At 33.9% G+C, this 25,961-nt stretch overlaps 1 protein-coding gene across 1 annotated transcript in view; it reads left to right on the forward strand.

The window, feature by feature from the left end:
* RIMS1 (regulating synaptic membrane exocytosis 1) overlaps positions 1-25,961 on the forward strand; it is a 303,396-nt gene that overhangs the window by 178,085 nt on the left and 99,350 nt on the right. Inside the window, exons 5-15 of the mRNA XM_058836215.1 lie at positions 1,005-1,072; positions 1,714-1,824; positions 3,739-3,838; positions 5,266-5,389; positions 11,259-11,305; positions 12,331-12,443; positions 13,481-13,611; positions 13,935-14,106; positions 14,236-14,389; positions 21,635-21,791; positions 22,278-22,403. Coding sequence (XP_058692198.1) covers positions 1,005-1,072; positions 1,714-1,824; positions 3,739-3,838; positions 5,266-5,389; positions 11,259-11,305; positions 12,331-12,443; positions 13,481-13,611; positions 13,935-14,106; positions 14,236-14,389; positions 21,635-21,791; positions 22,278-22,403 — 1,303 coding nt within the window. The remainder of the gene's footprint in view (positions 1-1,004; positions 1,073-1,713; positions 1,825-3,738; positions 3,839-5,265; positions 5,390-11,258; positions 11,306-12,330; positions 12,444-13,480; positions 13,612-13,934; positions 14,107-14,235; positions 14,390-21,634; positions 21,792-22,277; positions 22,404-25,961) is intronic.

A 25,961-nucleotide genomic window follows, 5' to 3' on the forward strand; every position in this document is an offset into this window, starting at 1 on the left:
TCTGCAGTAGCTAATGAAACTGCAAACAGCCTCATGTGGTTATGCATATGATAGTAATATGGTGTTTAAAAATAAACTTGGGCATATGATCATGTAGATGGTAAGCTATTAAAGATTTTTTGAGTTATAGAGAATATTACAACTTGTATTTCATAATAGGCATCTAAGTATTTGTAGAGAAAGAATAAAAAAAAATTCTCTGTATGTAAAGGTATCTTCTTCTCCCTTGCATGCTTTGTTTGGACTTCTACTAGATCACTACTCTTACTAGAACACAGGCATCTAACACTAGTTTTACAGAGATCTGTTTTATGAAGTAAGATATTGAAGATACAGTGCCAAAAGTGCCCTCCTTGTCCTGATAGGCTGATGGCTTCCAGACCACTGTAATTAATGGTCTTTCATTTCTGATGAGCACAGCATATAACTTTGTCCCAAGTGAGAGAGAAGATTGCAGCCTTGTACCTGCTGTTGGTACTATTTGCTGCATTTGTGTGGCTGTTCTCTCTGGTACTCTGTTACCAGCCCTTGTGCCTCTCCCTCTGTATAGTACCTGTTGTCACAGCATTGATCTTTGCAGATTCTAGAGCATGGTTGACTGTTCTGTCCTTAACTATAGCTAAGTGCCTATTTTGTGGAGTATTCCCTCTCGTGTCGTCATTAGCTGTAGTCCTGTGTGTTTATGGAGATGGTGGGAGGAGGAGGGCTGTCAATGTGATGCTTTGGGGTCCATTCTTGGACTGAGCAAAGGTAAAAATAGACAGTGTGCACAACCAATTCTAAGGTGCAATTCATGAAAAAGCAGAGGTCCAAATATATGTATTATTTTATATTAACACACTATATTGTTTTCAAATTGATATATTAATTTTAATCGTAATAAAGGTTTTGTATTTGCTTCATCAAATGATTGCACTTTAAAATTCATGCATGCAGAAGTAATCATTCATACATCTTTCTCTGTTTGAGAGATTACACATTTCTTTCTATTCATATTCTTCCAGGTGACTTGGATTATTACTGGCTGGATCCTGCCACGTGGCACAGCAGGGAGACGTCCCCTATTAGTTCGGTAAGAAATACAAAAATAGGGGTTCATAAAATATGAGTTAAAATGTTAACTAATTATTTCAGTTCAGCATAGATATTTGACAAAATTGCCTGAATTTTAACTTGACTTTTAATTCCTTTATAGACATGGCACTTAATATCACTATGAAGCACAGATAAAGCAGGTGTGAGTGTGATGCTGCTCTGGGAAAGATTAGTGGGGTTTTTTTACGTTGGAAAGTATAATTTTGATTTTATTATAAAATGAACCATATATAATATGGTAGACCTGTATAACATGCATTATTCTAAAGAACAGAATTTCTGAATGCTCTTTGTAGTAATGTAATTTAAAAGTAAATATTCAATTTGATTACCTAAGGTGTCTTTGAAATGTTTAATTGTATTGAATTTTGAAATGGATTATAATTCTATCTGTAGACTTAATGCTGAGATTTTCTTACAAGAGGCATAAAAGTTTAATATAACCAGGGTCCAACAGAAATAATAATAGAAAACTCAGGTACAATATGTAACATATCAGAAGGATATTTGTGTCTACTGTGACATGATGATACAGTAATTTTATTGGTTTATACATGTGCATCTAAATACTGGAGAATGGTCACACTTCTTTAATTCCACTGCTTGATTTTTTAACAGCATCCCGTAACGTGGCAGCCTTCCAAAGAGGGAGATCGCTTAATTGGGCGTGTTATTCTTAACAAGAGAACAACCATGCCTAAAGAATCAGGTGCATTGCTGGGGCTAAAAGTAAGTATTACATAATTTATGTGCTAGATGAAAGGAAGTTCCACTGGCCTTAGACACAGAGGTGTAACACATTAAATCAGAGGACTCTCCATATGATCTTTTGACAAAAAATGTATTCCTCTCTTTTGCTAAATTTTGAAAGTTATGCAGATAAATTATGAATATAAATACATTTACTCCTATACAGTCTTCAGTTGTCCATGACAAAAGGCCTGAACTGTTTTGATTAAAAAGGATGTTTATTCAGCCTCTTGTCTGCAAGATATATACTGCACATGGCAATGCACTAATGGAGTCCTGCCTTCTCTGGCTCTGCTCTTTGCAATTTAGTCAAATAATTCATCTTACAATCCACATACATAAATGTCATCTTGATGCAAATGCTTACAAGGTCAGTGTTTAAAAGCCACACAGCCATTTTAAAACAGAAACTGTGTAGAAAGTAACCAAATATTTACACAAAAATTTACAAAAAATCCTCTTAAATCATAGTAGAAGTTGTATTAAATGTAATTCCAACTAATCTAGCACACCAAAATTGAGAGATTGGCAACACTGTCCAATTGATTTAAATCCCTAATTTACATTTTTAGCCGACTTTCAGGTACATGTGTCTCAATTGCCAGAACACTTAAAAGAGAGTGCTGTTTCTGAAGCTTGTGGGGAATACAGTGTACCGGTTCAAGCATTTCTCTCTCCATGTATATTTTTAAATCTATAGAACAACAAAGATGACTGATAGAATTTAATTTGGTGTCCTGTTTCACCTGAGAACAACAGAAAGAATGCAAAATCTGAAATATTCCCACCTTGAAGTGAGATAATGTGGCATGGTAATACAAAAGATGAAAACAGCTTCACTCTACTAAGTGTTTAGTAGTCTAAACACAGCTGCCAGCAAACAATTCTATGTGAATATGTGAGAAAGAAAGGTTGCTTCAATAGGAAATGTAGAGTTGTAGAGTTTCTCTTTGATTTTTCAAGTTTTCAGTTGTATGTAATATGAACTAAGGCCATCACTGATATATTTTACACACTATCATGTGACAATATTATTGGTGCATAGGCTTCTGGATCTTTTTTTGGTATTAAAGCTCCTGCTAGTTATTGTGATTGCAGCATGGGGGACTAATATCTAATGAACCATTATTCTACTATTTCACTTTATTATAAAACTCCTCTGGGATATTCCTGACCAAAAGAAATAATCCAAACCCCTCACCTGACTGGAGAGAGTAAGATAGTTAAAGAGATAGCAAGTTAACAAGACTACATTTTCTTTGTATTTTATTTAAAATCTGGCCTTTTGAGGGCACTAGTTTTTTTTTCCTGATGTTCCTGATCTCTGTATCCTCTAGTCATCTTCAAAAACAGATCTCTTTGGTTTCAGGTTATCTTCTGTTTAACAAAAGCCAGAAGTTGCTGGTTTGTCCTGTCATGTTCTTGGATGAGAGTGCCTATGTTTTACCAGTGTCAACATTCTTGTGAACTTGTTGCCCCTATTTAATAGTTTTGTATTTGCTAAGTTTTCAGTTGATGAACCAACTGCATTTTGGGATTTCATACACTTGAAATGATGCACACTTGCAATTTAAATTTGAATACATGACAGACAATTATATGTGAAAAGTACATTTTCTTGTTATTTATTAAGAAGTTCTTTCTTCAACAAATGTAGATATGTAGCAAACTGCATAAGATTGATTAGTCATACACCATAAAAGGAATATCAATTTTATTCATTATGTGTCAGCTTTACTTCTGTCTTTAAGCCTCTCTAAAACCCAAATTGGCAATAGGTTTGCCTATGAACATTTCAGGTGTAATTTTAAAAATAATGTGAAAACTGATTAGACTATATATTTGTGACATCTTGTTTGTGGCTTGGAGACTCACAAATTTGTGATTAACTAGGTTGTTGGAGGAAAAATGACGGAATTAGGACGACTCGGTGCCTTCATTACCAAAGTGAAGAAAGGTAGCTTGGCTGATGTGGTAGGGCATCTCAGAGCAGGTAAATCAATCAGTTGCATATAAAATATACTGCCTTTTAGTAATGGCCTATTGAATGTAACCTTTAATTTATACTAACATTTTTCATGTGTTACGGTAATATTTTTTAAATACAGAACAATACTGTAATGTTATTATGAAATGCCATGGTTGCCTGCATTCTATTATGAACATCAATTGCTTGGATGTATAAGCAAAATAAAAAACACTCCTGAGGCATGCTGGTAACAGTGTGACACTGTGACACTGGTAAATATTTGTTTGCCAGCTCAAGAACTGCTTATTACACTCCAGAGAAGCAATGCAAACATTTTTTTTAAACTGTTTGTGGCAAACAAAATTCACATCACTGAAGGACAACACACTACATACTTAGTGGATTTTATTAGTGTTCCTTTCAGTGTTAGCTGTTGAAAATGGAGAACAAGCCAAAAAAAAATGGTCCTAAAAGATTTAATTTCTATTAGATGTATATATTGCACTTACAAATAAATGGCTGTGCTAATGGCACTTTTCAAGCTTCTAAATGAAGTGTGAATTATGCACAGCATTTGGTTTTCCAAGTAATTTCTTAATGGTTTATATTTTTACTATAGCTCTAAGCAGCTACTTTCTAAGTGTTGTTTTAGCTAAGTACCTATGTAGTGTCTTAAGAACCCAGAAGCTCCAATGCCAATGTGTATGGCTTTATTAAGGATAATTGTGTGAAGCAGCTAGTAATAAAGAACTAAAAAGGATGATGAGTCTCTAACAACATTCTACTTTTTTGGCATATTTAATTTTTTCTTTCTTACCAAATCAATATGCATGGGGTTGATAGCACCAACTATTACAGTTGTTTATAGATTTTAAATGCAGACTATAATTACATAAACTAAATTTGTCTTCACTAATCTTAGATTATTTAGGCTGAAATCCTAATTTTCTATTTCTGGTCTAGGTTTTTTTTGGGGTTTTTTAATGAAAGCTATTTTTAATTTCTAAAAGTAGCTTTAGAGCCAGAATTATTTCCCAGAAAAAATGCATTGTTTTGCATGTTTCCAATGGGTGAAAGTCTGTTTATCCCATTGCATGGGACTAAAGCACACAAAAAAGGCATGGATGAGTCCTTGCAGTTAGCAAAAAATACTTTTGTCCTCATAAAAAATGTCCAAAATTTGAGTAGTTGGCAAAGCTTTGAGTAATTGTACAAACTTAAGAAATTTTAATAACTGCAAATATGAAATTTTGCATGAGGAACAGAATATCCTTGTGAAAGAGTAAGGTCTGGGAGCCAACCAGCTATAAAGCACCTTGGCAGGAAAGTGTCTGAAGGTTTCACAACAGCTCTTTCATGATTTTAAAAGATTTTAATGTTAACTTGAAAATATAAATTTCATTCTTTGTAGAATAATATGAAAATCAGATAAACTTCTCTTTAAATTCAAGGGGATGAAGTTCTAGAATGGAATGGTAAACCCTTGCCTGGAGCTACAAATGAAGAAGTTTACAACATTATTTTAGAATCAAAATCAGAACCTCAAGTTGAAATCATTGTTTCAAGGCCTATTGGGTAAGGCAAAAGACTTTCTTCTTAAGCATAGTTACTACTTTTGGCAATAGGAATCTTATGGGGATTATTTGTGAGTTAATTACTTTTTATTTCTTAATAATGGAATACAATTCTCTCTCTGTTACTGACATACTGTGTAGTCTGTTTTCTTCACTACCATTTAGAGTCTTGTGTCTTTACAGTGACGTATAAGCATAAATGTTGTTTTCTGTGTGGTCAAAGTACTATAAAGGCTTTTCTCAAGTGGCAAAGAAAAATTGGTGGATTAGGTACGCTTGTGTATGACAAACTTCTGGTTGCCAGGCTTTCACCCTGCTAGATCTGAATAACTTACAAAGATCATCATGAGTGGAGGGAAGCATTACAGGATTCTAATAAGCCAATAGTAGTAGTATTTTAAACAGGCCTTCTTTAAAGAGATAAAAAAATGAAATACAAAACTCGTAATTGAACAGACTGTATTTGCCCTTAAATGATTGTTATCGAAGTCAAACATGGAAGCAAAAGCTTCAATCAAAAATTAGCATTAATGTGTTACTTCTGTAATCTCTGGGTTTTTTAGGATGAACCCAGGGTTGGGGTTTTGTGTCAACAATTCTTATATTCTCAATTTCCCAAATAAACCTTAGACTGAAAATAAAACCTTTTCAAATTGATAAAATTAGGGGTATTGGCCTTGCGTTAGTGATATCAGGAATGTTTTGAGCAAAGTCTTACAAAATTGAATAAATTACTGTAAATTCACATTCACCTTGTGAAAGAGTCACATGATTTACAATAAGAAGTGATTCTTTTGAATTTGCTATTTTCATCTTAATTATAAATTTTGCTTGTCTCAAATATGATACTTTTTCAGTTTTAGAAACAAAAAATTATTCATTTTCTTTCTGACTAAAATATTCTTCTTTTACATTTTTGTTACTGATTTTGTCTGTGCTATTTGAGTGTAGCTATATTTTGCAAATAATTTTTGCCTTTTTAATGGCAATCTCTATTAAATAAAATTGACATTAATAGGTAATTCCACCTATCAGTTTGACCTTCTAATGGAAGATGAAAGTCTGGTGCAATAAGAGTGGCTGTTAAACGCTAAAATTACCATCCAGATGAAGTCTGTGGGGAAGTAGAAGCTTTATTTTGCATTTTTTGAGTCAGATAAATTAGGAGATATTCTTAAAAGAAAGTTGCAAATTCAGGTGCCTTAAGGCGTATTATTGGGAGTCTAGTTTTTATATTTAACTCAGCAGTAAATAAATATGTGTATACCAGGCATGACTTAAAGTCCACATCTCAGTTGAAGAAAACATGGAAATAGATTTGTATCAACTGTACAACTGATGCAAAAGGAAATGCTAGATTAGCATTTTAAACAATGGACGTTAGAAATATTTGTTGCTGTCAATATTGCAAATGTTGTTGTGCCCTTAAACTTCTAAGATAACTTCAGTATTAAACCAAACATATCCTTTTAGTTTACAAATTTGATAAATCTATTAGTTTAGAAAAATTGGGTACAAAGTGTCTGCATGCCAGTGCCACATATCTGAAGAAAAACTAAAAAATACCACCCTTTTTCTGAAGTTTGTTCAAAATCAAAGGATGTTCCTGAATCTGAATAGTGGATTTTACGCTAGAAAAGTGCAGCCAGAAATAGTACCAATAAAATGTGAAGTTTTTCTTTGGGTGATCCAAGCATATTTTTTCAGTTAATAGTCAAAAATAAAGCACATCAGATTTTACTTTTATTTTGAGATAAATGGAGTCTTAGCATGGAGGTTTTTGCATAGTGAAACAGCATTTTTCTTGTAGAGTTGTGTCTCAATAGATTTTAATTTTTTTTCTTTTGCTTGAGGGTCAGGTTGTTTTTTTGGGTTCTTATGAGAACAAATAAATATCCTAGAGAATAGAACTTTAAAGTCAAATCCCTTCTAACCTGCAGTAATGAGTCAAAGTCCAGTTGTTTTATGTCAGACTGGGATATACCTGTCTGTCATCTGAAAAGAACCAAAAGTTTCAGACCTTGTACAACAGAGAAAATCCTAATAGTAGTTAGCAAAAGAAAGAGAATGCTGCACAGGATTTTCTTTTCCCCTTTTTTTCTTTTTTCTTAATAAATGTGATCTATTTAAATTTTGTTGTATAATGGAAAAATGTTTGCTCGCATTAACAGATCACTTTGATTTTGTCCCCAGCTCCACTTTGACTTGTTTTTAAACTGTGTGATGGTTTCAGATTCATGACAGGGAATTTTATTTCATCCCATCCAACACATCTAGTATGTCAAAGTTTGGTAGGTACTTTTAGGTGCTGACTAAGCAAAGTTGAAATTGCTTGATACAGCATGAAGTGATAATCCATTACAGCTAAAATTCCTGTGAGGGAATAAGTTCCCGAAAGGCCTGAAAATGGTATTTCATCTATATAATTTAAGTGTTTTCATCTCTCAGTATTAATAATGCAAATAATGTATGAGCACTTTTAATGGTTTTGATTTAAAAATTCCTAGCATATTAGGTCTAAAAAGCCCAAATAGGACACAGTTTGCCTTAAGTGGATAATGGAAGGACTGTAAATCCACAAATTAGACTGCCAGTTACAAAATCGCGGTCTAAACAATTTGTTCAGTCTTGTAAATTTGGATTTCTGAGTCTGCTAGAAAATGTAATTTTAAGTAATGGATAATTGTAGGATGTTTATTAGAGAAAAATGTGAAGCACATAACACTATTAGCAGCTAAAGGCATAACAACAATAAACAGTATAACCGCAATAGTACCGTGGAAACTCCATAGAAACTAATTGACACTAATTCTAATGGCTGCAACACAAGGTAGATAAGAAACCTATAAAAAGTAGAATTAATGGGTTGGCTATCTCAATATGAGAAGAATTATCTGTGAATATGCATACTGTGTGAGAGGTGGTTAATATAGGACAGCACAGAAAAACCTCTGGCAGTGTACTTTTTGGAGGAGAAGCGTGGCATAACTAACTCACCATCTCTTGTATGCTCTATGGGATAGTGCAGGTAAAACAAATGTTTTTTCATTTGTCTCTGCTTTCTTTGTCAGATGCTAGCTATCTTTGCTTAGATTTCCACAGGTAATGCTGCCAAAAGTGCTGTTTCTCTGATATGATTCAGTTCCTCTGTGCAGGGTCGGTTACTGTGGTCTAGGTCCTGGCAAGGAGGTTCAACCTCCATCATAAACCAGGCAGTGCTGAACTCCTGAGAGCTGCTCAAGTCATTAGTGCAAACTGCAGATTGATCTCCATGTTCTGATGGGAAGGAATGGTTTTGGAAATAGCAGGATGAGCACTGGGGAGGGGTACTCAGAAACTCTTTAGAAACTCTCAAGGGTGTAGATTATCATACATCTGTTCCTAGAACAACCTAAAAAGTGTGAGTTACAACCACATTTGAATTTGGTTCATTTTCAGAGGTCAGTATCTTGACTATATCCCTCAGAGAAATTATAGGTGCTCTGTGCAAAATAATGATTCTCACAAACCATGTATCTGCACAGAGAAGTTTCAGCCTACGGTATACTTTGGTTTAATTTATATAGTCCTTGAGGTGCGAAAGGATCAGACATATGATAATAATATGTAATACCATGTAAAACCACAACGTACCTTTGTTCCAAGGTAGAGATAGAAAGACAAAGTTTGAAGTTGTCACCTCTTTACTGCAGGTGTGTCTGACACTACTTTTCTCAAGTTCATATTGGTTCATATTGCTCCAGAGGGGAGTAAAATTTTGTTACCGTATTAGATAAGCAGTTGTGCAACTTTTCACTTAGTTTTTCTTTGACTAGTCTAATTTTGAATATTTTAAGTCATGCGCTACTATTTCTTCTGAAGGGCTTTTTTGCAAATTGTATGCCAGAATATTTTCTGCAGTGCAAAATTGAAAGCAGGCTAGATAAGACTAATTTTCATACATGAAAGGTTTTAGATTATAGTTTCAGAATGTTCATTCTTTAATTAAAATGCCAACATTTAATTCTCTTGTAAGCTGTGTGGATCTGTTTCTCATTTTAATTTTTCTGTGTTGGTTGTAATACCGTGACAGTGCCTTAGCATAAATATGAATCAGTTATTAAATGCTTATATGTGTAATTAATATTTGAAGTTTATTTTTAGCCTTTTTTAATTTTTTCTACTGTATTGTTGACAATACGAGGAAAAAAAATCCAAACAGAATTAGTTTTAGTCTTTCTCTAACCACACCAGGACTATAGAACTTGAAACTGTTTGGGCAGCACTTTCCATGTTGAAACAGTCCTTGCAAATGTGAACCTTCATTTAGATATCCTAAAAGTTATGTTGTTACAAACAGTGCTATACTGCAGATAAGAAAATAAGAAAAAATAGCAAAAGAAAATATTGCAGACTTAACATTGTATTGAACAGAAAAATCTGTTTGATTATGGTAAGTAAATACTTCAGACTGATGAGAAATGCCCTGACCTGAAAAAGAGAAAATGTTAAGAGGAAGAAGACTGCACAGCAGCCCTGCTGTGCCACAGGTCATTAATCTGTTCATCTGTGAGTCGAACAGTACTGTGCCCTGTCAAGAATGACTAATCCAGCTATAATTCCATGAGTTTGAGGAAACCACATTTTTCTTGACTCATGAGGTCAAGGCAAGGAGAAGCACATTCTTGTTTAGTAATAGGTGGTTTGAGCTGATTTGAGGCATTAACATAGAGCTGAAATAGTCTATTTTAGAACACAGGCACCACAAGTTTAAATTGCAGGACACAAAAAGTGAGTTTAAGGCTCAGTGATTGGGCACCGTTGCATTCTTTTTCTGATACAAGTGCCTGTTTTTTTTTCATAAGTGACTTTTATGTACCTAAAAGGCTTAGTTTTGTTGATTTCCAAGTCAGAAAGATTTCTGTGTTCCACTGTGCAGACTGTCTGACTGCTTTTTAAGTTCTCAACTATAGACTTAAAATCTTGTAAATGTTCTTCAGAAATGTTATTGCACTTCCAATTTGGATTAGTCTGTGTGGATGAAAATACATTCAAGTAATTCACTGAAGAGTTTTGTTCCCATTTCCCTCCTCTGCTGCTTTGTTAAGATTTGTGCAATAGTAGATGATTTTTGCTTTTGTAATGTATTTTCAATGATGGCTGAGAATAGACTGAGCCTGAAACTAGCGTCATTCAGATTCTGATGGAAGAGTAAATTTATTGATGGGAAAACACTGATAGATGTGTGTGGACATAATAATTTTATCCTGCTTATATCTGTATACATGTTGGATATGTATGTCCACATTGAAAAATGTCCACACCCAATTGTAATATGGTATAATTTTCTTTTATTCTTTGGAGAAATGCATTATTCACTTGTTTGTTTGACATTGTTAATGTTATTTCTTTTCTTTTTTTATTATTGTAAGACATTTTCATCAGTTTCATTCTCTGAACGCCTTGAGACGTTTATATAAAAATTACTAGTGAGTTAATATTTGTCTTATTTTTTTTATTTTTGTTCCTGCAAAAATAGTTGAACACCCATAGATGTACTTCCTTTTGACAAAGGAAGAACACCTATGTACTGTATATTCTCTTTCTTTATTGTTCCAGTTGTAAAAGTATCCGGTAATCCATTCACAATGTTAACGTTATAGCGCTCATATTGTTACATCTGCTAGTTCCTTAACCTGAAGGTAGTTTCTGTTAGTGTGATTTTCATGAATGGTAGTGGAAAGTATGTCTTTAAATGTTTCCTCTTTCTCTCCTTGTAACCTGTTAGAACAGAAACAGATCCATGTTTCCAAAAAACTGTCCCAACAATGTATTTTTCACAGCCGAAGGTTGTCTCTGTTGTTTCTAATAACTATGTATTCACATTTTAGTGATATTCCACGGATTCCAGAGACTTCCCACCCCCCATTAGAGTCTAGTGAGTAAACACCTTGTTCCTTTTCTTTAAGCACGATCTTGAACCCAGCTAAATTATTTCAGCTATGGAACTTCTGAAATATGATCTGTGGAAGTTGCATTAGCTCTGAGGTTTTTGCATGACAAAATTCAATGTGTATTTGGTCTTGTGTGTTAAGTTTGAAGCAATATGGATTTTATTAAACATATACAGATTTCAGATCTTAGCAGAATTCTGATTTTCCATTCTATAGCTTGTGTTGTTAGCACCAAAATAATAATTTATTTCCCCTAACGTAAGAGAGAGAACAGGTATAAGGGACTGCCAAGTGTAAAAATGGTGTCAGGATTTCACCTCCTGCACCATGCAGACTAAGTCCAGAGTTCTTGTTTATTTTTAAACAAGAAAACCTTGGTTAGGTGAGTTTTTAGTGCATATTTCAAAAGACTGGTGTTCTTTCTAACTATGCCATTTGAATGTTTTCAGCCAGAGTATTTGAGGGCCATGGCTCCCAGTCCTTTCCCATCTGAGCCTTTCCTGAGATGCAAATAGAAACCTTCCCTGGGTCAGGGAAGGTGTGTTCACTTGTAACAAGCTCATATCATTAGTGAGGGCTCTGTTTCACTAGGGGAGAGCTGATGATGTCCAGCAGTTGCTGAAATACCCTCCAAGCCAGATGCATGCCCTGCATGTCTTCCTATTAACATTTCAGAGGCTGCTGGGAGTGTAATCCATACAACAAATGTGGTTTATTCATTAAAGACTTAGGATCAGAGTACTTTGCTTGGAAAGGCAGATGTGTAATTCAGTCAGAGAACAGTATTTTATATAAAACACCTGCTATGGTTTGATGTATGAGGGACACTTTTTTTATATGTTATTTCAAATAAACCAAAAAATGACAGGTTTAATCTGGGGTGTAGGGGCAAACAAGCAGTCTTTTCACTGTGTTTTCCACATCAGCTTTATACAATTTAAAGAAAAAGCAGTTTATAAGTTATCCAAATTTTGGATGGTAAATTCATGTGTTTCTTACGTGATTTTAGGTTCAAGTTCTTTTGAATCTCAGAAGATGGAAAGGCCTTCTATTTCTGTTATATCTCCAACTAGCCCTGGAGCCCTACGGGATGCACCTCAGGTCCTACCAGGGCAGCTTTCTGTGAGCATATTTTGATTTTCTTGAGTTTTTAAAGGAAGTCTGTGAAGTGCTGGTCCCTCAGCTCTGCACATTCCCAAGGTCTATTGGGAGGCCAAGAGAAATGTTCAGTGTTGGTAAAGATTAACATCTTTCAAAAGTTTTTTTTTGGCACCCTCCATACACACTAACAAGCCATCACTGTAATCATAGAAGACAAAATTGTTGTCTTAATACACCAAAGAATGCAGGAATTTATGCTGAGGAAAGCATAAATTGAAACTTGTAATTTTGTAGCTTCTGCATTGAAAATAGTGACTTTGCTGCACATGTCCAGTAATCTGCATCTGCAGACTACAAGCAGAGTATCACTATTTTTTTTATGGGATCATTTAAAGGGCTGTGTATTTGGCAAGCATTACACTATTCAGTAATGCATTTTAATTTAGATACATCTTGGCACTTTTTTGAAATACTAATTGAAGTCCTGGTTATAAAATATATAGTCAGTAGATAGACTTCATTTTCTACATTCTTCTATTTTTTTATATTGATCATATTAGTTTATGAGTATACAGCAGGCTTAAAAATTTCCTGACATTATGATTCTCTTAAGAAATTATATAGCTTTATAATATTGTTTCCATGAACACTTTTGAAAGGGTCACAAATCTGAGTAGATAGATTTCGACTATGCATTGAGATTAGATGCAGGCAGAGCTTCCTATTTAATGTAGCTTTTAAGGTGCAGAGCTAAGACATGCTGCTTTAGGTGCACCTACAGATCCAAGATTATGCAGTGAGTACAGTAAACAATGTTTGTATAATCAGGCATCATAAGTTTATTCAGCTGTGATAAATATAACAGTCTATGGTACATACCATCATCTTTTCCATCTAACCTAATTAAATATTAAGGGATATTAAATGCAATTTATCTCATTGTCTCTGGGAAAAAAACCCAACAGTTACTTTTATGTTGTGGTTATTTTTGATGCAATCTGAAAATTCTGCTTCTTCTCCATTTTCAGTAATGTTTTCTGGTAACTTCATTCCTGTAGGTTAAACTATGGTATGACAAAGTGGGACATCAGTTAATAGTAAATGTTCTACAAGCAACAGATTTGCCAGCAAGAGTAGATGGACGCCCCAGAAATCCCTATGTAAAAATGTATTTTCTTCCAGACAGAAGGTAACAGTATTCCAGTTTAGAAAATTATGTTTTAATTTACCATGTATTGGATCAACTTTTAATGAACGCTTATGAAGAACTTCTTTTTACATTTTTTTATAGCTAGATTAATTATAACAAAAAAATTACACTTGAATCATGTAAGTCAGTATCAATTTAACTTTGTGGTCTTTTATAAGAATGTGTTCCACTGTGAAGAAAATGCTTTCTTCATTTAGGCATTATTGCCTAAGAGAAAAAGAAAACAGTTACGTGCTGATGAGTGCATGGTATTTTCTGATTTATCTCTATGAATAATTTACAAAAAAATATTTATGTTGCAGCGATAAAAGTAAAAGAAGGACCAAAACAGTAAAGAAAAGTCTAGAGCCAAAATGGAATCAAACTTTTCTCTACTCACATGTACATCGTAGAGATTTTAGAGAACGAATGCTTGAAATTACTGTATGGGATCAGCCAAGAGTACAAGAAGAAGAGAGTGAATTTCTTGGAGAGGTGATGCATAAAATCACATTTCTTCTGAGTTCATTGCTTGGGATTGAGCACCTATGCATATGTACTTTGTATATGTGTTTCTCTGTGTGCTTTCAAAGTAAAATTGAAACCTGATGATTTTTCTACTAGATTCTTATAGAGCTGGAGACAGCACTTTTAGATGATGAACCACATTGGTATAAGCTACAGACACATGATGAATCTTCGCTACCTCTGCCTCAGCCATCACCATTCATGCCAAGAAGACATGTTCATGGAGAAAGCACTAGCAAAAAATTACAAAGTAGGTCCAAATTCCATTAGATCTCTTAAATTTTAAGTTAGAAATGCTGTATAGGGTGTAATGGTACTTAAATTTCAAATAAAAAAGATACTATTTCATAGTCTTTAAAAGTAATGAAAATGTGTGGCAGAAAGGCAGTTTAAATTATGACATTATGACATGTCAGCCTTATAATTGTGACGTAAAACTTTTAAGTGCGTGAAACCCGCTGGAATTGATTTGGCTTTCAATAGCAAAACAAAATTGTTCAAAGATTTTTTTCTTCATAATTTTTTTTTTAAATAGAAAGATGAAGTTTATAATTATTGGATACTTTTAAAAAAATTAAAAGCATTTTATTTTTTTAAAAAGAAGTCCTTAAAGACTTACAAGGCTTAAAAACAGTTTTCATCATAAAGTTAGTCTCAACCTCCAATATGCTCACTAAAGTGTACTTTTGCAGAAAAGAGAAATTGTATTCATGTATTTGGGAGGTACAATTGTTTTCATGAATCTGATTTCAGGTTTGTATGAGGCATGTTAAAAGGATGTATTTCAACATTGTACTTTCTCTGTTCATTTAAATTAAGATTCACTTAGAAATATGAAAGATATAGAGGGTTGTTTTAAAATACATTTCCAAGCTATTATTCTGATTTTTCTAAAACATGGAAGACATTCACTCCAGCCAATGCATAGGAAATCGCTTCACATTCAAGAATGAACTATAAATATGTAAATATTAGTGCTGTAATTGCTGCATAGATCCAAACGGAGGATATGTATATAGACAGCAAATTAAAGGTTAGTTTTTGGGAGATATTTGAGTTTTTTCTAAAAGCTGGCAGTGCTGTTTCCTCTTCCTCTCTCTCACCATATGCTGCCTCATCTCCTTTCCTGTTCAGTAAGCTGATTCAGCATATTCACTGAAGTAGCACAAAAGTGTTTTTTTCCTTAATTTGAGTTTTGCTTTTGGAGACTTAGTGAGATAAACTAGCCTAGCAGAGGATTACTGAGGGCTTGAGGGGAGGAGAAAGGGAAAAGAGGCTGCAGCAGCTGTAAGATGTTAAATTGGCTCAGCTGTCTTGTGAAGCATCAGTTATTCACTGCAGTTTAGTTCTCCTTCTCTATTGTTTTGAATTAAAAGCATCATTTTGGTTTCATTATTATGTTAAATGAACATATTCTTATATATTGTAACATGACCAGATGTTCAGGTATTTGTTTACCTTACTGTTGTGCAGGATCTCGGCCAATCAGTGATAGTGACATCTCAGATTTTGATGTTGATGATGGTATTGGAGTTGTTCCTCCAGGTGCGTGGACGAACAGCATGGTCCTGCTTTCTTTTTTTTCCTCTTCTTTGCTTGTTTGGATTTTTTTTTTCTTTATAATATTTTGGAATATTTAGGATACTGGTTTTGGAGAGTGCATTGTAGAAAAAACAGTTTTCCTGATTATTCCATGGTACCTGTTCCATATCTGGTAAATTAAAACATTCTACTATTCATTAATTTGTATTTATTTTGCATATCACTCTTCATATGGCACCCACTGCTTGGTTCAAATTGGTTAATTTTTTACTGTGTCATGCTCCAAGCATTATTTAAAATGCAAATTAAATTTAAAAGACCCCCACATTTTAAAATAGTTATGATTTCAGTTTTTATTGAAAGCATTTTTTTTTATTATTTTGCTTTTCACTTGAAACTTAGTTTTTATGCAGTCTCCCATGGACTTTATTGGTAATGCATGGCAGTAGATTAAGATGCATGTAGCATGGCTGTATCTTTTATAGTTTTCATAAGCCTTCATGAACTATCATTACCCTAAATGTTCATAAATATTTACTTGTAGAGACTGTCATGGTTTGACTTTCAGTTCAGCATTCCTACATACTGAAAATCTTGAGGACTATCTTGGATACCGCAGTCTTCCAGTTCTTGTTCACTGTTGCCACAAGTCAGATAAATACATTTCCCAATTGTCCCAACCTAACTGAAGAGTCACTATGTCCTTGCCAGCACTAAATCAATTTTTCTGTAGATCTTCTTGATGAAAATCACTGAATTAAATCATGGTGGCATTCAGAAAGCTTTCTGCCTTCATGGTCTGTGTTTAAAATAATCTCACAATTTATTTATCCACTATATAACTGTACAAATAAATCACATATCTTATTAATGTTCTATCCTCTTGATGTTAATGGAGACAAATTCTCCTTCCTTTGATGCTGATTGGGTTCTTTTCTTATTTTATATACTTTGCTCCTCAGTTGCTAAGAGAGAAATTCCTTCATGTATGCCTAGTTAGGATATTTGATATTTTTACATCAGCAGAGAGAGTAAGCATGAAAAACTAAATATAAATAATAGGCTCTAAATATTTTTCCTGATTTTTTTTGTTTTTTTTCTTTATTTTATTTTTTGGGGGGGTTATAGTTGAAAATGTAGATACTGGTTTATCTTTTTAGGCTTTCTTATATTTAAAGTTTCAGTATATTCTATTAAGAACTGGAGCTTTTTTTCAGCTGCCAGTCCTTCCATGCATCCATTTGAAATAAATAATTTTCCACCTGACAGGTAGCATTCAAAATGGTTCAGCTACATGTATTGGACTTTGTTCGCTGGCCAGCATTTGAATAACTCTTATTGACATTTCTTTGGACTTCATGCTTGGGTGTGCCTTTGATGAACACACAGATCCAAACTTTCTCAGAGATCACTGTAGAAAATAGCAGGATTTAATTTTTAGAACTGGATTTGCAATGATCTGAGAGAATATATCCAAGTCAAAAATTGAAGGGCATAGTGAGGAAGCTCCTTCTGCTAGTTCACATGGCCAAGCACAAATTTGTCCATTTTGAGTTTAATTGATGCATTTGTTCAGCAATTCTAAGTGAAGTTCATGTGTTTGTGATTCCTCTGTGAAGTGGATGTGCATATAAGTGTGTGGGGTTTACATGTGCAACCTAAATTCTTGAAAGGGAGATGGACTTCAGGCACAGGGACAATGAGTCATCAGCCACAAATCTATGAAAGCTTAGACAGTGTATGGAAATGTGTTTTGCAGTGAGACCTGGGAAAGGTTTGCAGTCCCAGTGTCTGTCAAATTGTTTGAAAACCTTAGGCACAGATTCACAAATGTGACTGGATATCAAGTTCATATATATCCATTTCTACCCTCCTATCCAACCTTCTTAATTTGCCTTGTTGCTAAATTGTTAAGCCTTTGGACCGCTCCCTTCATTTGCACTGAATGAACAGTGTACTATCTTCTCCATAGAACAGACTCCTTTGTTAAAACTAAGTTCCATGCAAGTTCCTTTTTGTTCTGCAGGGCCTTTACCCCTGCCCTCCTCCTGCCCTTCAGTACCAAGGTCCTCATCAGAGTGCACCCCAGCTCTTGTCTGGTTCAGACTTCTCACACATTCTCTTGCACAGCGTGCATGTGGGAAGGAGCAGAAAATATCCATATTTCCCTTTAATGTCATATGGTGAGGCACCATTTTGGAATAGCCTTTATTGGCTTCAACCAGATTAGTCTAGTTTTAAGATACTCCTTCGCATGAGAAGTAAGAATATCAAAATTGAGTTTACAACATTTGATGCATAAGAAAATATTTCCCTTTAAAGACCTGTCCAAGCTGTAGGCTGCCAGCTTCTCCATGAGAATCCTGGGTAAACAGTGTACAGGATTTTAATAATTTAAAATAAACAACATCCACAGCCTTTCTGTCATCCACTAAGAGAGTGGTCTTGTCATAGAAGATCAAGTTAGTCAGGCAGAATCTCCTGAAAGTTATTAATTTTCTTTTTTTCCTGAAGTACGGAGAAAAAAAAATAAAGTTATTTAGCCAATAAGATTTTCACAACAGTTATTGCTCGTTTTCTAACTAATAAACACATAACTACAAAATGTAAAAGCAGAAAATTTCACTTCATCTCCATGCAAGCTGAAAACATGAAGGAAAATAGTTTTGCTATTTTAACTAACCTTGAAAATCCTTAAAGCCATAATTTCAAATTTTTTACCAATTGTTAAGGTAAATGCAGTGTTAGAATTTAGTAATAACATAGAAAATTATTTTCCTAGAATTTCAGCAGCTGCGAAGAATAACTTCTTGTCAGTGGAAGCAAAGATCGTTATATCAAAAATAGTGGTACTTTAATAAATTCCAAAATATTTTAAGAAAAGTAATTTTCCCTTGTCGTATCACTAATTAATGAATCTTATCTTTCGTGTAATTATACCATTCTCATTTATTAGTAATTCCTTGCAGTGATATGCCTATCTTTTTTTTAATCAGCTCTTAGATATGTTCATAAAAGTATATCAACAGCTGAAAATAACTTTAATTTCAAGCTCAGGTTTAACAAAAATTATTTTGACAGGGTTTTTGTGGTATGCTGACATCCGTTTAAAATAAGAAAATATTCTTTTAAGTGACTCAACCTCTGCATAAATGAGAGATGCTCAAGTCTCTTAAGTAAGCTTGTGATGCTGAGCTGTTCTTAAACCAGTCACTCTGTCTGTATGGTACTGGGCAGCCCAGTACTCCATAAGGGTCAGTGAAGATTTTAATAAAATCTGAACATGTTTTGAGACTAATCTGTTTGACTAAAGCTTCAGAAACTTCCTTAATTAAAAACAAAACCAAAAAAAAGCTGATATACAGTTGGCAATATCCCTGGTGGTGTTTTCAACGAGCTGCATTGCTTATGCTGTGGGTAACTCTTCAGAGCAGTTTCTTTTTCTGTCACATGTAACCTGTATAAATGTATTTGCCTTCCTCCTGTAGCGGCGGGGTGACATCAATACAATACCTTGTCATTGTCTGTGTCGTCCTTAAGAAAAAATAATATAATTCTGGTATCAAATGTTTGCTAAAACCATTTTTATCATCCATCCTGCATTCATTTCCTGTCACACCTGACAGTTTCCCATGAGCAACTGAGAAACTTCTGCATAAATTACCATCAGCTTTGTTGCTGCTATCATGCTGGTCCATGCAAAGTTTTTCTCTCTACTCACCCTGAAGAGCACAGAGCCTTTGTATTTGAGGATATGAGGAAATGCTACTGTTGCTGTCACTGTCATGGTCACTGTGAAAGTATGGGTGTGATTTAACCAGTTTGACAATTCTTGAATTAATTGTTGGGATAAGTATGAATTACTGTCTCTGTTCTGTGAGCTTTGTGTACACACACTGCATAAGCTTCAGGTATTGTTCCCTAGAAAGCTTGCCTATGCAAAATATATAACATAAAATCATCTTTCTATACTAGACTTCTGAGTTTACAGGATAATCCTATGTGCAATTTTTTAGGGAGACTAGAAATGCTCTAGAGATATATTTTAAATTTATATTTCATTTTTTAAACTTAAATTGTATTTATTTTAGTACAATTGCCTAAAGATTGGAAAGAAGTTCAGGATTTCTTTGGTTTTAGTGTCTAATATATGTAAACTGCTCTTCTTTCTGATGGAGATGACAGGATTTTTTCTACAAAGCTTATTTGGAAAATGAAATACTTTTTTGCAAATACAGCTTAGATTTAGTTATCCTGGGAAAGGGAATACATCCAGCTTTTGTCATATATTTTCTTCCTCTAACAAAAGACCTAGACATTTTCTGCAGCAATTGTGGTTTGTGAATCTCTATTGAAGTCCTGAGAGAATCCCCCTTTTGCTTCAAAATCTGCACCCAATCCTTGTCCTGAGATCAGGGAGATCCTCATGTTTCTTTATAATTTTATTACAGAACTCTGAAACCCTTTTTGGCAGGTAAGGTACTCCAGCATCACAACATATCAAAACCTGCAGAACACTGGAGTCCTGCTTTGTTAAAGGGTTGACCAACTCCAGTAGATAGTTCCATGCATGCTCTCAACTTTTAGAGGCCATTAGGATTCATTGGTAAACTGTTCCACATTTTGGGAAAGAAGTGTGAATGCTTCTTTGATGTTTGTGGTCAGGGTTCAAGCTTGCAGCTAAGGAGGTTATTAAATGTTGTTGAACACATGATCAAGCCTAATGCAGACTCTATATACAGGGCACATTTTTAAAAGAGGGACTGTTTGTAATTCGGTAGAGGACCAGAGAAGAACTAGAAGAATTGTACAATTTATATAAAATATGAAATCTATAAATCTATATATAATGAAATATATAAAAAGTGCAATTTATTTAATTTATTAAATTTCTCCAATTGACAACTGGGTGACAAAATCACAGTCTTTTCCTGCATGAAAAGAAAATTTCAGATATAGGCTGTTTTTTTAGCTGAACAAAATCACACATTACAGTCATTTTAATGCTAGACAGATTCAGAGAAGGAAAATTATTATTTTGATACCTAAGTAAGAATTCATTATGTGATTAAAGGACTATTTGAGGGATGACTTTTTATACCATTAGGGGATTTTCTGTCAAGGGATTCCTGTAATCTCATTTAAATGTCTAGAAATGAGCAACCTAAGTCTGAGCAGATCTCCTTAGGCTCTTTTGGAAAGATAACAGGTACCTTTTGAAAGCTGTTATCTTGCTGAGCTCCACTGTCTGGTTTTGCATGGGAGTCAAAACAAGGCAAACAGTGTGTTACATAGAAAAAGACACAACAATATTGAAATATTGAAAATGAACTAACATTCTACAATTTTTTTTTTTTTAATCCTGTTTAAAAATACCGTGAGAAATTTTGCTGCTTAGTTATAGTATTTGGAAAAAAAGATTCTGCAAAGTATGCAACACCCAATATTCAGTACATTATACTCTAAATCCTAGTACTTTTTTAAAGTAGATGGCTTTGGCCAAGTTCAGTAGGAGAATATCTTTGTGTTTAACTGAAACAAGAGGCAGAAAGATGCTTTATATATGAGCAGCCCTGTGTGAGTCTGTGCTGTTATATGCAGGCACGGTTTCTCCATTTTTTAGATGAGGTAAACCTGCACTGTTTAGATTCCTTTCAAATATTTTTTTTATGTGCACAAAATACCCAGAATATTCTTTCCCAAGTAAGAAAACTGCTTCACATCTTCCAGTACATCAAAAAGTCTCATTTATTCAGTCTCTGAACATGTAGACATTTAAAGGTAATGCTAGTAATTTATTCTGCATGATACATTGGGATGTACGACAGCTGAATGATGACCTGAAAGTTGTGTAAGCATTTGGATACGTGCTTCTGGAAGACTAGCCATCTGAATTCTTTGTAAACCCAGACCTTTATTCTCTAATTGCCTTTTGTTACCCTCTTGCCAGTAGGTTATAGGTCTAGTACTAGAGAAAGCAAATCCACAACGCTAACTGTGCCAGAACAGCAAAGAACAACAACACATCATCGTTCACGTTCTGTGTCTCCTCACCGTGGTGACGATCAGGGCAGGCCCCGTTCACGTTTACCAAATGTGCCATTACAGAGGTAGGCATCACAAGAGAAACTAAGTGCTTTCATGCTTGTATAATGTGGCATTATTAACTTTTCTCTTGTTTGGGAATTTTTCAGTATTTTAAAGCTTGGTTTTTGTATCTAAATTTATTAGTGCAGTATTTAGACTTGATATATGCTTTTATTAGTCACTCAAGAGCACTCATGGGAGGAATCATAACTTTGTAAGAGTTACCTCTTTTTAGTAATATTTTCTCAGTGATTCATCATCTGTGTACCATGACTAATATATAGGTTTAAAAATTTTTTTTTCAGTCAGTGGCCAAATCTTCTATGAAGCCACTTAAGTATATTTGTAGGGTAATAGTGGCATGTATAAATTGCATAATTTTTAATGGCATTCTTTCAGAAATCATGTATTAATAATTTATGATTAAAATCTTCCTTCAAGCAACTTGTACTGTGATCCATTGTTATTCATGAGAAAAGAAGATTATCATATATATTTCTGCTTTTCAGGAGTTTAGATGAAATTCATCAAATGAGAAGATCACGTTCTCCAACTAGACACCATGATGCCTCCAGAACTCCAGTTGATTACAGATCCAGAGAGATGGATAGTCAGTATTTGTCTGATCAAGAAAGGTACATCGTCAGCCTGAACGTGGAAAAAAGTTTAGAAACGTCTTTGTCAGTTTGCCTAATTTTCAAGTTTTCATTAGAAATGTGACTGATAGCAATGGTGAAGGGAGAGAATTCATCATAACTGATAGATCTAGTGCCACTGTTAAATTAACTATACCTTTTTTTTTTTTGTTAAAACTCTGTACTGGGTTGACAGTAATTGCAGATATCTAGACAAATGATTCTTGTCTGTTTTTCCTAGATATTCTACTGCTTATTCCTAAATAAAGCCCAGAGATTTTTTCTAGAAAGCCATACATGTTCATGTATGCCCTAGTTCTTCTTGTAATGTACCAGAATTTACCCGTTGGGCTAGCCAGCCAAATACCAGACAGGAATTTCTCCTAGCTGGGAGTTGGATGCATGCTGGTTTGGATGCATATGCTTATAAATTTTGGATATCTGTGGGTGCAGTTTCCCAGCATCTTTTGTACCATTCTGGTGCACTTTGTACATTACCGAGGCATAGTAAGGATAGTTTCAGTACTAGTTGTAGTGTGCAAAAATTTCAAGTCTTAGGTGTGTGACACATGCACATCTCTCCCTGGAACACATGGAGTAGCTACACTTGAAGAACACTTGGCCTCTCCTAGTATCCACTGTTTTCAGGTGTCTAGGAATGATTCTGATAAAATGCAGGAAATTAGAATTTTTATTTAGTTTATGGCTGCAAAAAAAGCTTAGAAAGGGATTCCAGTTCAGCAGTTGTGAAAAATAATGATGGCAGTCACATAGATTATCAATCTTTATGGGATGTCGTTTACTTAAAAAAAAATCATGTAGCTAAAAATCATGTAATAGCAAACTTAGCATTCAGGTAAGATCAATTGTCATAGTAATGTCTTTGATTTTTTTTCCTTGGCAGTAACTAACTACTTTTAGAATTAAGTATATCAAAATCTTTCCCTGTAATCCAGTAAATTCAATATGGAACATACATTTCATAGTGACATGTGAAAACATGCAAACATTACATCATGAAAATCTTTGTAAATCTTTGGCCGGTTTTGAAGCAATGTAACAACTGAATAACAGATGGCTCCTGCAGTTAAGCTAGTTTAGTGATGTGTATGATCTTGTGTATGATCTGTTTTACTTTTGTAGTATGGTAACATAGGTGTGGGAATTAATGAGTTATCTGGTACATTTAAAAATTCAAATTATAGGCAAGAAGTGTGCACAGAATTGACTAAATTGGATTTTTGTACTGAATTTTCATTTAGAGGTGAATTAAAATTGGTTTTAGATATAGTAGTCAGATTTATAGTTAGGCTAATTCAAGTAATGTCTACTTGTTGCAAATTTTTTCTTTTATTTTGGGAAGTGATATATTCAAAAGATTCCTTAGGATATTTATTTAACTGATTTCTTGTTCATCAGATTTGAAGAGAAAAAGGCTTTAAAAAGTAGCCTTTGTCAGTATAAATATAGACAGTTAACTGTTTAGAAATTTGTCCTTTAGTAAAACCTCAAACCTAGACATTACTGGTGATATATGCATGGATTATGGTTGAAGAGGAGCTGGGTTTACACTGAGCCTTCCTTTGGGATGAGCAGTGGGCTGCTGGATTTGTTCAGTCATCACTTCAGTGTTCACAAAACTTTTTTTGGAATTTCAAAGATCAGACGTGAAGGATGTACGTGGCTTATTTGCAGGATTTAAAGATGGGTTCATGTACCTAGCGTCCTTGAAAAACAATCTTGTCTTCAGTGGTCTCCTTTTCTCCATTTTTATTTTCATCTTTTCCCCCAGACTTCGTCAGTTCTGAAGGCTGTTTAATTCTGGAAGCTTTTGCCGGCTTTCAGTACAAAAGAATAGCATCATATGAAAGATCCAAATGAGGTTTAGTTGAGAAAGATCCTCTGTCACATCCAAAAATTAAAAAAAAACTCAATTTTGTTAAATATTATGTATTTATAAAAGAGTAGTGTAGATATTATATGTAGTGCATTTACTGCACCCTTCATCTAAACAAGTGCATTCACATAGATATCTAATATAGTCTTGGCTTGAAAGGTGAGGAATTACCCAATAATTGGATGCCAGAAATTACACCTGCTGATTAGTTTCAGTAATTTTCTCAATGATCTGTTACTGGTTAAAAATCAATATTAAATAATAATACAGGTCTTTATAAAAATAGTTACTACCACTCTCTTACAGAAGCATCTGTTGCAATAAATTTCCAGTGGAACTTCTTTGTCCACTTCAACAGTTTTATATATATTTATATACATATATACACATATATGAATATATATAAACTGTTAAGAAAAGCTTTTTTTAAGAAATCATTGTCCAATTTTCAAGAGCATGGCACTTTTTCTTTTTTTTCAGTTTTTTTTTTTGTGTTTCTTTTATTCCTAAGTAAAATCTGTTAATATCAGTATAGAAAAAAATTGTTTGAGAATAGTTATCTCTGCTTTAAATTTCTCCCAAACCAAACTTAATTTATCAGAGAACTGCATATTCTCACAATATTGGTATTCTTCTTGATGGATTCCTGTCTTTTGGTTTTTTAACTAGAAGATTTCATGGTGGATTTGTTATTTTATATCTCTTTTCAGGATGATTTTTTTTTTAGTGTTTGCTTTGGGCAAATTACAATAGATAATCTTTTGCTTAGGAAAGGTAAATATTAACAAAGTGCCCTATGATTTAATGTGGAATTTGCATCTACTTTGCAACTCTAAAGAAAATTGCAACTCTTTTCCTAAAATCCATAGTTACTTGTAATTTGGAAACCTTGCATATAAATTCTGTCACTCCTCTGAGCTTGTGAATAGAAATTTGGCTTAGAAAGAAAATTTAAAAATTCAGTTAAACTGTAGTACATATTGTCGCATCAGGCTCTAGATGTAATTAAATCCTACATGACTCACAAGCCATTATTTCAAACTGCCCCATTCATAATTTTAGATAAATAATGGCTATAGTATATCAATGAAATGGATCATTTTATAGTGGCACAAAGTATGAAATGCATTGAACAACTGCTGCTTTATCTGTTTTGTAATTTTCTCTCTTTTTTTTTTTTTTTTTTTCTTTTTTTTTCTTTTTTTTTTGCCATAGTACTTCACGGGAGTCCCTGCTTCTTTTAAAATTAACATGTTTCCACAAAGCTTACCTTTATTTTCATATTTACAATGAAGTTTTGGGAGTTTTGGAGCTTGATCTTTCTGATTGTATTGAAGTGCATAAAACTACAGGCTTAATTCAAGGGGTATTTCATATCATAGTCATATTTACTATATTTACATATTTATTATAGGAATAAATATGCATAAATTTTACCATCTTTCTGATTGTTGTATGTGTTTGGTTACAGTATAAGAAAAATAGAATAGATAGCAGATTTTCTTCAATTTGAAAGAACAAAACCCAAAAAGTCTGATCGCTGATTAGCTTTTTTGTTTGTTTCTTTAGGATTTCCATTACAAAATATCTTTAAGAGCCATGAGTCAGAATTTATGTTTGACCAAACACAGTATTTCACATGAACATATACTTTTGATTTT

Source organism: Poecile atricapillus, chromosome 3 (genome assembly GCF_030490865.1).
Source record: "Poecile atricapillus isolate bPoeAtr1 chromosome 3, bPoeAtr1.hap1, whole genome shotgun sequence".
Taxonomy (NCBI): domain Eukaryota; kingdom Metazoa; phylum Chordata; class Aves; order Passeriformes; family Paridae; genus Poecile; species Poecile atricapillus.